Raw genomic sequence first — 13,630 nt, 5'->3', positions numbered from 1 at the left:
TTCACTAAAAGTGAGTTATAATTCAATCACACACACACCACCACTTACTTTTATTCCACTTCTAACTAACAGAGACCATTTCTCTTCACATTCAAACTGTTCTTTTATTAAATTTAAAGATGCAGGGGACAACACATACTTCTTGTTAAGTGAAAATGAACACACAAGCCAACACATGAACTAGCTTACTTATTTTGAAATAACCAACACAATGCAAAGACTTTTAAATGACTACAAAAAAAAATGCAAAAACAGATTGGAACAGATAGAATGCATGTTGTGATGATCAAGGAGCAAATCCACCTTTTATTTGTCATGCCTTTTCTTTCTCCTTTCATATACTTGGCTGCTAGTATTCCCACCATCTTTGTTTGGTGGTTCTTGATCTTGCCAAAAGCCAGCCTTGTTCATAGCCTCCTCCACTCTATCTTCAAGTCTCATAGCCCTGTTCACTTCCATCTCACTTCTCATTTTGAAAAATTCATCAAAAGTTGGGAATGCCGGATCCATGTGATGCAAATGTTCTCCAATATAGTTTAGTTTGATTTGGCTATTGACATTGTAATCGGCTTGCACTTCATACCTTGCTTCTTGGAGTGTTGTGAACTCCTTGAAGGCCTTCAAACTTTCAGCTTGCATTTGTTCCAACTTCCCAAAAGATTCATGAGATTGAAAGGCATGTTCTTCTTGCATCGCAAGAAATCTTGACTCGAATTCATTTTGTTTGTTGATTATTCTCAGCTCTCTTTCTTCTTGTGCTTGTTGGTTTTGCATGTACAGAGAATGATATTCCTCTTGCCTTGCTTGGATTCTTGTGTATTGCTGAGATAACCTCCCTATTGCTTCTTGCATTTGAGTCATGTCCATATTGCCTTGTGAGAAAAAGTGTGGCTGTTCCTCCTCCTCTTGTGGCTCTTCTTCCATGTGGGGCTCATCTTCTTCCATTTGCTCTTCTCTTTCCCTTCCTCCATGTGGCCTTCGGCCTTGGTGTGCTTCAAGGGGCATCATCATTCGTTCAATAGTTATGGGCATGCCTTGGCTTAGCCACATTGGATTCTCCTCTTCCAATGGAACTTTGGCCTTTGCACACAACTTCCAAATGGTGCTTGGATAGTACAACCAAGATCCGGCCGAATTTTTTTCAGCTATCTTTAGGATGTCTCTTGCAAGGATCTCATGAACTCTTATCTCTCCACCCACCATGATACAATGCAGCATTAAGGCTCTCTCCCTGTTAACTTCTGAGGTGTTCACTGTCCCCAGAATTGACCTTTTCATCAACTCATACCATCCTTTTGCCTCCGGAATGAGGTTACATCTCTTCAAGAACTTGTATCTGTTCTTGTCATCTCCCTCCCATCTTGAGTTCTCAAAACAAATGTCTCTTGCAATCTCTTCATAATTTTGATCCTCAGTCAATCTTTGTTGGTATCCCGGTTCATCAAAGCGCACTGACTTTAGTTTCAAAACTTTCTTGATTGCATCTGGGCCAAAGTCTACTTCCACCCCACGCACATAGCTCTTGTACGTTGGGGGTCCACGCATGTCAATCCTTGGGGCATTTGCATAAAACTCTCTTATAATATTGGTATTAATTCGAGAGATTGGTGATGTAAGTTCTTCCCATCTTCTCTTCCGGATTTTGTTCTTTATTTCTTGACACCCATCATCCGGCAACATGAATGGAATCTCAGGATAAATTTTTTTCTCGTTCATCCATTGAATTTGCATTTGATGAGACCAAGACTTGAACTTCCATTGGTCATACTCATGTGTTTCTTCCTCTACTATTGGATCTTTTCCTTTTCGTCGTTTGGTTCTTGAGGAGGATGCCATAATCACTTGGTTGGTTGAGAGGGAATGTGGGGAGTGTTGGAGAGTTTTGATGTGTGGTTGGAGGAAAAAGAGATTCGGACCGAACTTGCTAGGGAATTATGAAGAGAAGATTGAGTGTTTGGAGTTTAAAGTAAAAGAAAAAGTTGCACAAGACTTGTAATGTTGAGGAGTGATTCGGTCATGTGCATGGCTTGAAGGTGGTATGCTTTTATATGAGAAATAGAGGGCTAGGATGCAATTAAGCACCATGGGGATCAAGGGTGTGCATGTATGGATGAATGAAGACAAAATTTGCTCCTTCCCTAGCCTTTGCCGTGATCATTTTCAATGAGGGGCAGATTTCTTCCTTGAAGCATGTGATATGATTTTGTCCTTATGCTAAGCTTTCTTTTGTCTTGTCCTTCTTTTCATTGAAGATTCTTTGACCTCCTAGTCATCACAACAAGACACATGCATTAGTCTTATCCCACCGTAGCAATATTATTCTTTTTAGTAAAAATATGTGAACTATCAATTCTTATCTCATGTGAGCCGTGACACTTCCTATGGGGGACACCAAACTTGATGTTTGGTAATATATAAAGAAAATGAGTTTATTCCTCCAATAAGTGAAGTTTAAATGTTCATAAGAATTGTTTTCCTCATACTTTCTTTTTCTCTTTTTTTTTTTTTTTTCATGAAGGATTAATTGTATCCTGGTGCATCAAGGTTTGATGAACACCAAACTTGCTTCTTGTCAAAGGGTTCATTACAATTAATACCTTCATCAAAAGAAAATTCTATTTATAAGGTTTTGAAAAATGACAAATGTATGATTATTGATGCATGAATTTCAGATTCTCATGAAGCTATGTGGACACCAAACTTAGTGTTCGGCTATATGCTCTATCAAGACATTTTAAGCATGTGAAACAAAATCCTTTATGATATTGGTTAAGTGTGCTTGAAGACACACCAAACTTAGTATATGTTTCAAAACAGTGCATGCAATAAATGGATACGTTCATGAAAAGAGAAAATAATTCATGCATCAAGTGATCATAATTTATTGAATGTAAAATGACAAGAATCTTAAAGCATGGGTTGCCTCCCATGGAGCGCTCTTTTATTGTCACTAGCTTGACATTGAAGCTTTCTTTTATGGCGGTTGATGACTGTAGTGCCTCAACTTGTCCCCTCTGATCGTGAGCTTCTTCTTTGTTCCTTGGTGCTCTATCTCAGCATGTTCTAGTGATAATATTTTGCTCACAGTATAGTAATCGTTAGTATGTTGGTCTGTTCCCAGCTGTTGATAGACTAACTGCACTTTGTCACCTTTGGAGAGCCCTTCTGTTGGAAATTTTTTGTTCTTCCACCTCTTCTTGATTCTGTTTTTGTTTTTCTTCCTTCCTTTTGTTAATTGTTCTTTGAAAACAGGCTCCCTTCTGAAATTTCTTTTCTCAGTTGCCAATACTACAATGTTCCCTTGAGCTTCTTCATTACTTTGCACAGTCTCTTTCTCTTTTTGGCCTGCTGTATCATCTATCTCTTGCTTGGGAGGGCAGTTGTTGTTTGTCTTGTTGATTTCCTCCCTCCACTGCAGATTTTCCTTGTCTGTTTCTGTACCATCTTTCTTTTCATTACTGTTCTGTGTTTCTGGTAGTACACTCAGAGTGATACTTTCATTATGCATCCTGAGGGTTAATTCTCCTTGCTCTATGTCTATGATGGCCCTAGCAGTGGCTAGGAACGGTCTTCCCAGTATAATGGAGTCGCCCTCATCCTGATTCGAATCCAGGATCACAAAATCTGCAGGGAAGATGAATCTATCTACCTTGACTAGAAGGTTCTCAATTATACCACTGGGGCATATCACTGATTTGTCCACCAATTCTAGAGACATCTGTACTGGTTTTACCTCTTTTATGCCTAACTTTTTCACTAGAGAGGCAGGCATCAGATTGATACTAGCTCCCAAGTCACACATCGCCTTCTTGATAGTCATACTGCCAATGGCGCAGGGTAGAAAGAAACTCCCAGGGTCCTCAAGTTTGGGAGGAAGTCCCTTCTGGATTAGTGTTCTGCATTCCTCAGTGAGCAGTACAGTTTCATTAACTTGCCAACTCCTCTTCTTGTTGATAAGTTCCTTCAAGAACTTTGCGTACAGGGGCATTTGCTCAAGTGCTTCAGTTAAGGGAATATTGATCTCTAACTTCTTGAAGATTTCAAGAAATTTTGGGAATTGTTGGTCCTTAGTTTCCTTGTTAAACCTTTGAGGATATGGCAAGGGAGGAGTGAAGTTATTTCCCTGCCTTTGGTCCTCAGTTGGCCCTTCAATTACTTCCTTTCCCTTTCTTGATTTTTGTGGCTGATCTTCTTTTTCTTGAACTTGATTCTGAGTTGGCTTGCTTGCTGCCTCCTTCTTGTCATTGACTTTCTCTTCTTCAGTTTGTTTCTTGTCACTTTCCTTTGGCTTCTTGGTTGCTTCTTCATTTTTCACCAAGACTCTTCCACTCCTCAGTTGTATTGCCTTGCATTCTTCCTTAGGATTTGGGATTGTGTCACTTGGCAGTGAGCTTGAAGATTTCTCAACAGAAATCTGTTTGGAGATTTGCCCAATTTGCCTCTCTAGGCTCTTCATGGAGGCTTCATGGTTCTTGGTTGTCATTTCTTGGTGTTTCCACATTTTGTCTATCAAGGTTTCCAAGTTGGTGAGTCTTTGAGATTCAGGTGATGCTTGTGGTGGGTTGTGAGATATGGATGGTGGATGGTAAGCATTTTGGTTGGTGGGTTGGTTATTAGATTGGTAGTGGTTGGGGTTGGGGTAATTGTTTTGAGGTTTTCTGTAGGGGTTTTGGTTAGTTTGCTGCTGGTTGTGGTTTTGGTTGTTTCTTAAAGTGTTTTGGTTTGAGTTTCTCTGCCATGGTTGTTGATTTTGGTTGTGATTGTCTCCCCACCTAAGGTTTGGGTGGTTCTTCCAAGAAGGGTTGTAAGTGTCACCATATACTTCATTTGGCCCAGAATTTTGGTTGTGCATGTACTGGACTTGTTCTTGCTGTTGCTCCTCTTGAGTCTCTTCACTCTGTCCCCATGTGGTTGATGGTTGGCTAGTGTTGACTGCTGCAACTTGGAGACTGTCAATCCTCTTAGCCATTTGCTCAAATTGTTGTTGAAATTGCTGTTGCATCATCTTGTTTTGAGCTAGGATTGAGTCCACTCCGTCTAGTTCCATTACTCCTCTTCTTTGTGATGGTTGGCGGCTTCTTTGATGAGCAAAGAAATATTGATTGTTGGCCACCATGTCCACAAGATTCTGAGCTTCCTCAGCAGTTTTCATTAGTTGTAGTGAACCTCCAGCAGAATGATCTAATGCTTCCTGAGATTTCAATGTCAGGCCTTCATAGAAATTTTGCAGCACGTCCCATTCATTGAACATCTCTGGAGGACACTTTCTGATTAAGGCTTTGTACCTCTCCCATGCTTCATACAAGGATTCAGCATCTAATTGTGTGAATGTCTGCACCTCAGTTTTCAGCCTGATGACTCTCTGGGGTGGATAGAATTTGGCTAGAAATTTAGTCACCAAGTCATCCCAACTAGTGATACTTGCTTGGGAAAAAATTTCAAGCCATTGTGCAGCCTTATCCCTTAATGAGAACGGGAACAGCAGAAGCTTGTAAGTTTCAGGATTCACACCATTGGATTTGACAGTGTCACAGATCCTCAAGAAGGTAGATAGATGTTGATTTGGATCCTCCAATGGTCCTCCTCCAAATGAGCAGTTGTTTTGGACCAATGTGATGAGTTGTGGCTTCAGTTCAAAGTTATTTGCATTGACATTAGGGGTGAGAATGCTGCTTCCACAATGTCTAGCATTTGCAAAAGTATAGGAAGCCAATACTCTCCTCTGTTGTGGTGGATTATTGACTCCTTCTCCTGGATTAGATGTATCTCCTTCCATCTCGTGGTATTCTTCCTCAGATTCTTCTTCTCCAACAATACTTTTCCCTCTTTCGGCTCTTCTTAACCTCCTGAGAGTTCTTTCGTCTTGTTCATGAAAATTGGGTATGGCTCTTTGTGTACCTGACATACAAGCAGAACATAAGAGCACACAAACCAGTGATACTTCAATCTACTGCTAGAATGAAGTTTTAGTTAGCTTAAGCAAAAATTCAAACAGTTAGTGGGTTAATCAAAGGTTAAAGAAAGATAAAGAAAAAGTGCTCGATCTAGATCACCACCTCACTTAATCATTGTCAATCTAATCAATCCCCGGCAACGGCGCCAAAAACTTGATGAGATATTTTGATGAGAAACGAATCTCTCCCAAAACACCCAAAACTAGCCGGCAAGTGTATCGGGTCGTATCAAGTAATAAAAACTCACGGGAGTGAGGTCGATCCCACAGGGATTGAAGGATTGAGCAATTTTAGCTTAGTGGTTGATTTAGTCAAGCGAATCAAGTGTTGGTTGGGTGATTTGTGATTTGCAGAATGTAAATTGCATGAAATCAAAGAGAGCGGGAAAGTAAATTGCTGAAACTTAAAGAACAAGAAATTAAATAACAGAAACTTAAAGTGCAAGAAATGTAAATTGCAGAATCTTAAAGTGCAAGAAATGTAAATTGCTTGAAATGTAAAGGGGATTGGGATGTGGATTTGCAGAATTTAAACACAGAAAAGTTGAATTGCATTAAACAGAAGAGGAAAAGGGGATTGGGATTGAACCGGATCTTGAAGCAGTGAAGTAGATGAAGAGAAAAAGTAATAAACAGGGAATTGAAATGAGAAATTCAGATCTCAGGACCCAGAGACTAGAAAACCAAGTCTAGATCTCAATGCCTTCCTAGATCCAACAAGAACAATAGCAAGGAAATTGTAAATTGCAAAGAAAAGAGATGAAGATCAAGTAACCGGAAATGAAATTCAATTAACAGTAAAGTAAAGAAACAGAGAGATCCAAGATTGAGATTGAAACAGAATTTCTTCAATTCTCAAATCCAAGATCCAAGACAAAAGTAAAATGAAATTGCAAGTAAGAGGAAACAAAGAAATTCAAGTTCACTCAGTAACAAAAGCTTCCCAAAAACTATTCTGAAAATTCCAAAAGGAAAGCTCTAAAGGAAAACTCTCCAGAAAAGCTCCCTTATAACTTGAATTCTATTCTATTTATACACTTTCCAAAAATGATCTTCAAGCCTTGAGTTGGGCCTTTGTTCTTGGTGGAATTGGGTTGAAAGAGGCCTTGGTTGATTGCTCTTTGAAGATTGAAGAAGAACCGAAGTGAACCAATTGAACCGGAAATGGAGTTAGCCAACGTTGGTCTTCAACGTTAGGGTCAAAGTTAGGGGTCTAACTTTGACCCTAACTTTTCATATCAGCAAACCACATCCTTCTGGTATGGACGTTGGCGCCAACGTTAGGGGTCTAACTTTGACCCTAACGTTGGCAATGCTTGGTGTGAGTGGCGCCAACGTTAGCCTCCAAGTTAGGGGTCTAACGTTGGCGCAAACGTTGGCCTTCCCCCTTTGTGATTTAAGTGCCAACGTTAGCCTCCAAGTTAGGGGGCTAACGTTGGCGCAAACGTTGGTAGCCCAGGGAGAAACTCTCAAGTTCCAACGTTAGCCTCCAAGTTAGGGGGCTAACGTTGGAGCTAACGTTGGCTACTTCCAAAGAGTGATTCACATGCCCAACGTTAGCCTCCAAGTTAGGGGGCTAACGTTGGGGCTAACTTCATGCAACCCGGTTCAATTTTCACTTATTCCATTGTCCTCTCTTCACTCCTAGCCATTCCTCTTTGCTTCAACCTTTCTCCAAGCCTTCTTCACCTATCATTGATCAACCAAACTAATCAAAGTTTTGCTCAAAATCATGAGGTATTCAATCTTCCACAATATGCAACAATTATAGCTTAAAACCTCATGAAATGGCATGAATTCACATATGGTTGGTTCAATCAAGGGAAACATGAAATTCTACTCAATTAGCTTGCTTGTAGCTTAAGAAAGTGCATAATTCTAATGAAAACAAAAGAAAAAGACTAGCTAAAATGGGCTAAGATGACTTGTCATCAAAGTGTACCGGGTCGCATCAAGTAATAATAACTCACGTGAGTGAGGTCGATCCCACAGGGATTGAAGGATTGAGCAATTTTAGTTTAGTGGTTGATTTAGTCAAGCGAACAAGAGTTGATTTGAGTGATTTGTATTTGACAGAAGCTAAATTGCATGAATTGTAAAAGGAAAGGGGTAATTGACTGTAAATTAAAGGACAAAGAAAGTAAAGAAGCTGAATCTTAAAGTGCAAGTAATATAAATTGCAGAAACTTAGATTGCAAGAAATGTAAATGAATGAAACTTAAAGTGCAAGAAATGTAAATTTCTTGAATTATAAAAGGAATTGGGAATTCGGATTGCAGAAATTAAACAAAGAAAAGTAAATTGCAATAGTCAGGAGAATAAAAGATGAATTAATTCGAGATTGATTTTAAACAGCAAAGTAAATTAGCTTGAAGAAGCATTCAGCAAATAAATAGAAAGAAAATTTCAGATCTCAGGGGTCAAGAGACTAGAAAACTAAATCTAGATCTCACTACCTTCCTTGATCAAATTCAGAAATCAATTGCAAGTGAATTTAAAATCAAACAGTGGAAGAAATAAATTCAAATCTCAATTTCTCCAATGGTGCAGTGAAAGAAAACAGAAAGAGATATCAAGGTGAGATTGAGACAGAATTTCCTCAATTCTCAACATCCAAGACTCAAGTAAAGCTTTGCAGTAAAGAAAACAAGAAACCCAGAGAGGAAGAGAATTCAATTCTCCTCCAGGATCCAAAATCAAAGTTACAGAAAGAAAAATTCTAAAAGAGGTACAAATGTTCAAAGTAAAAGTTGCCGTCCTATTCTAAATCAAACTAACTTCTATTTATACACTTCCTTCTTTTGATCATTAAGCCTTGAATTTGGGCCTTGGCCTTGATGGAATTGGATTGAAGATAGCCTTAGTTGATTGCTCTTGGACTTGGAAAGAAATCCGTTTGCAATTTGGACTTTGGAGCCTTTAAGTTTGAGTCAAAGTTTGAGGCAAACTTTAACTCAAACGTGAGCTCAAACGTGCTCCCTCCAAGGCCATGTTGAGCCAACGTTTGACCTTAAGTTTGAGGCAAACGTTGGCACAAATGTTGCTTCCCCCAGGGTTAGTTTTTGAGCCAATGTTTGACCTCAAGTTTGAGGCAAACATTGGCGCAAACTTTGGCTTCTCCAGAGTATAATTTTGAACCAACGTTTGACCTCAAGTTTGAGGGAAACGTTGATGCAAACATTGGCTTCTCCAGGGCTAGTTATTAAGCCAATGTTTGACCTCAAGTTTGAGGCAAATGTTGGCACAAACTTGAGCTCTTCCCAAGGTGGTTTTGCTGCCTTCATTTCCATTGATGCCATCCCCTTTCTTTAACCTTCCTCCAAGCCTTTTGGTCACCTATCATCAATCAACAAATGCATCAAAGCTATGCTAAAATCATGAGACTTCTTATCATCCTTGACATAGAAGTAATTATAGCACAAAATCTCATGGAAATGCATCAATTTACTCATGGTTGATTGAATCCAAATACACATGAATTCCTACCAAATGGCTTACTTGTAACTCAAGAAAGTGTATAAAACCTATAAAACAAGTGAAAAAATGCTTGAAAAACTAGGATAAGATGACTTGTCATCATCTGCTTGAGACAGATGGACAAATCAGAGCTCTTTGTGGTTTTAAGAGCAAAAAAGGGATGGTTAATGGTTGGCAATACAATCCTAGGTTCGTTATGGTTGGAAGCTCAAGGCGTAATTGCAAGGGTTGGTATAATTCTCAATTGATTTAGTCTAAAAGGATGTTTGGCTGCTTACATGAGAATTCAAAGGCTAAAGCACCCGATTGGAGCGATGATGAGCCACTTATAGACGGGTGTAGAAACAAGATTTGGGATTCGGGCATACAAGAGGATCAATTTTGGGAGCTCAAAGTTTGTGAAGAACTCCCCAAGGCTTGGCAAATTCATTCGGAAATGTCGGAGTTTATTGGAAGACCAAGCATTGGAGGAAGTTTCAAGATGAGTTCAAGCACAAGCCACCATGACAAGGAGCTTACCAAATGTCCAATTTAAGGACTTTAACTAAAAGTGCTAGGTGGGAGACAACCTACCATGGTATGATCTTTCATTTTTATTCTTAGCTTTATTTTGTTTTGTTTTTTTATTAGTATTCATTCATAATTTTTGCATAATCATCTGCATTCTGCATTCTACATTATGCATAAAAAAACAACGCATTCGACGCGCAAGCGTCCACGACGCGTACGCGTCATATGTGAATGCGTGAATAATATGAATTGACATGAGAGTTGGGCAGGAGTGGCACTGGAAATGGGCTTTATGCACTAGCAAGTCCATGCGTACGTGTACCTCACGTGTGCGTGTCGCTTGCGCTTTCAGCACTCCACGCGTAAGCGTCTCTGACGCGTACGTGTGACCCTGGAAATCGACGTAAAAGGGTGTTTGGCCTGAGTGATGTGTTGGTATAGGGCTGGAATTATGCTAGATGCGCAAATCCCAACACGCGTGCGCGTCATTTTCCCTAAATGGCCATTCACGCATGCGCATGCCTGACGCGCACGCGTCATATGACATTTTGGTCCCAACCCAGAATCTACCCGAGAGTTGTGCGTGCGCAGGGCTGCCTTTGCGCGAATGGCACAACTCATGTCACGCATACTAATGAGTCCAATTCACACCCCATTCAAAAAATGGTGAATCAGTTCTTTTGGCAAAGTCACCAAAATTATCGTCAAGTAATAACCCACAGAGGACTGGGATCGTATCCACAGAGATTGGCAAATTTGAGCAGTTTTAATCAATTGATAAATTAGTTAAGCGGAACAGATAGATTGTGATTTCAGAATTATAACTGGTAGAATGTAAATGGTGAAAATGTAAAGGAAAGCAATAAAGTGCAGAAATAGAAATGGAAGAATGTAAAGTGCAAAATCATAAATGACTTAATTGTAAATGGGAATGGGGCATTGCAGAATGTAAAAGCAAGCTATAAAGAAAGTGGTAGACAAGAATGGGGAAATTCTTTGAGATCAGGAGATGTTGTCTCTTTGGATCAATTTCAGCTTATATCCTCTTCAATCATACAACTCATTGACCTCTTAGCAATCATGATTGATTGAGCCCAAATCCCTTGGTAACTCAATCTCTCAGATCTTGATCAATAGCCAATTCCTTGGTCTAATTGTTCATGAAGAGAGATATGCTTGGTCCTTGATTATACCACATATCATCATAGGTCCAAGTAGAGGGAGGATTATATGTCACCATATCCAAACACCAAAACCCAGATCTTACTCAAGTGTGAGAAGGAATTTCAAGCATGGTTTCATGTTTCCTTTCTGAAGGTTCCCATGAAACCCATTTTGCATTCAATCTCTTTTCCAAGATAATTGAACACTAAGCATTAGAAATGAAATTCCTTCTAGCAAATCAAAGAGGAGATGAAGAGAAGAAGAATTTCACTATCATCAATCCATTAAGTACAATAGGACTCCCTCTCCCAATGAGAGGGAATTTAGCTACTCATAGCTCAAAGAAAAGCACTCAAAAGTAAAGAAGATGATGTAGTGTAAAAGTAGATCCAAAACTAGTCTCTCTAACTGTTTAACCCCCTCTTCAGTACTTCTTGGGGGTATTTATACTACTCGTAGCTCTTAAAATAAAAGAATTACAAAAGTGAAAAAGGAAAATTACAATTTGGAGGGAAAAGAAACTCAATAAGTGTGACTTCCTAGCTGGAGTGTGGCTGGCGCTTTAGTGGCGTGTCACATGCTCCTCCAATTTTGGCTTGGCGTGCCACGCCCAGTCCCTCAAGTGGCATGCCCTTCTTCAATAACATCCTTGGCGTGCCATGCCTTCGAGCTCAAGTGGCACGCCCAGGGTCTTTTAATGCCCATGTAGCAATGCGTGCTATGCCTTCGAGCTTAAGTGGCACGCCCTAGCCTTTTTCCTCTTCTACTTGCCTCTGGAGATTTGAACTAGCATGGCACGCCCAGGGTCTAGCGTGCCACGCCCTTGTTGCATGCTTGATCAAGCTCTATGGACAGTTGAACTAGCGTGTCATGCCCAAGGTCTGGCATGCCACGCCCTTTGGAGGCAAGTGATCCTTCTGTTTGGCGTGCCACGCCACGAACTCAAGTGGCACGCCCCAATGGCTTTTGCTCTATGAATGACAATGGTGTGCCACGCCTAGGGTTTAAGTGGCACGCCCAAGTGAGGAATAGTGGATGGCATGCCACGCCTTCGACACCAAGTGTCACGCCCATGTGTTTGGCCTCTTTCATCTTCTCTGGAAACTTGTACCAGCGTGCCACACCTAGAAGTTGGCTTGCCACGCCCTTGATCTTGCCTTGGTTCCATCAGCTGGTGTGCCACGCCCAGCACTCGAGTGGCACGCCATAGTGAGATTCTTGGGCTGGCGTGCCATACCTTCGATACCAAGTGGCACGCCCAGCCCTTGCTTTGGCCTCTTTGTGCATTGGCGTGCCACGCCTGGTTGCCCAAGTGGCACGCCAAAGTGAGAATGAGAGCCTGGCATGCCATGCCTTCGACCTCAAGTGGCACGCCCAGACCTCTATGGCCTTCAACCCTTTCTCTGGAATTTTGTACTAGCGTGCCACGCCATGATGTTCAAGTGGCACACCCATACATTTGTGGACTTCTCAAGTTTGGTGTGCAACGCCTGGTCCCTCAAGTGGCACGCCTAAGTGACTTCTTAGAGCTGGCGTGCCACGCCTTCGATACCATGTGGCATGCCATAGTGATGGTTCCTCCTGAAGTGATGAGCTGGCATGCCATGCCCCTTGGCTCAAGTGGCACGCCCATAGTAGGTGATGGGTTAGGTGTGCCACGCCCAGCCTGGCGTGCCACGCCCCTTTTATGTCCTCTATTGTTGCTTCTCTGGAACTTTGTACTAGCGTGGCACGCCCAGGGTTTGGCGTGCCACGCCCTTGTGAATGCTTGAGAATTCTCCTCTGGAATTTAGTACTGGCGTGCCATGCCCAGCTCCTGACTTGGCACGCTAGTTAATTTTTGCGGCGCTTGCTCCAAGTGGCACGCCAGTTTCACACGCCCAGCTTCTTTGTTGCTTTCTTCCTATTTTGATGTCTTTTTCACCTGAAATTTAGCACAACTCATCTCAAAGCAATCTACCATAATATTCATTAATTAATTCATGAATTGCAATGATCAATTGAGATTTATACTCTTTTATGGTCCTCTTTATGCAAGAAAGAAGGGTAGATGATGCAAGTCATCACAACACCAAACTTAAACTTTGCTTGTCCCAAGCAAATCAGTGTGAGTAGGCCTTTTTAAATTGAGGCCTTGGCCTTGAATGAATGCAACATGACTAAGGGTAGGACTAAGTGTTCAACACATGTATGAATGTTTTAATGTCATGAAAAACTCTTAGATCTTTGAGGGTTTTTTAAAGTATAGGCTTTAGGGGTCCTTTCTATTGATTGTCACCTTGAAGTAGTAAGAGTTGTTTCACTTTCTCTTTGGTTGTGCTTTCTTGACCACGACTCTAAGTGTTTTGTCTCAAGATAACCCTTTAATTAAGCTTTCAATTAACACTCCCAAACCAGTTGGTTTTAGGGTACTGGGTGTTGAAGCACCCCTAAGAATTTACTTGCCCATGTCTCTTATTGACACATGTTCACCACAAGCATCTACTAGGATATTTAACTCTTTTTGAGCTTTTTAATGTTTCTTTC

At 40.8% G+C, this 13,630-nt stretch overlaps 1 protein-coding gene across 1 annotated transcript in view; it reads right to left on the bottom strand.

Annotated features, from left to right (window-relative positions):
• Positions 1–9,252, bottom strand: part of LOC140179216 (uncharacterized) — a 34,165-nt gene extending 24,913 nt beyond the window's left edge. Inside the window, exon 1 of the mRNA XM_072217882.1 lies at positions 9,096–9,252. Within this exon, the coding sequence (XP_072073983.1) occupies positions 9,096–9,252 (157 nt within the window). The remainder of the gene's footprint in view (positions 1–9,095) is intronic.
• Between the last annotated feature and the right edge of the window lie 4,378 nt (positions 9,253–13,630).

The sequence above is a fragment of the Arachis hypogaea genome, chromosome 15 (genome assembly GCF_003086295.3).
Source record: "Arachis hypogaea cultivar Tifrunner chromosome 15, arahy.Tifrunner.gnm2.J5K5, whole genome shotgun sequence".
NCBI lineage: Eukaryota > Viridiplantae > Streptophyta > Magnoliopsida > Fabales > Fabaceae > Arachis > Arachis hypogaea.
This window is presented reverse-complemented; position numbering and strand designations above follow the sequence as displayed.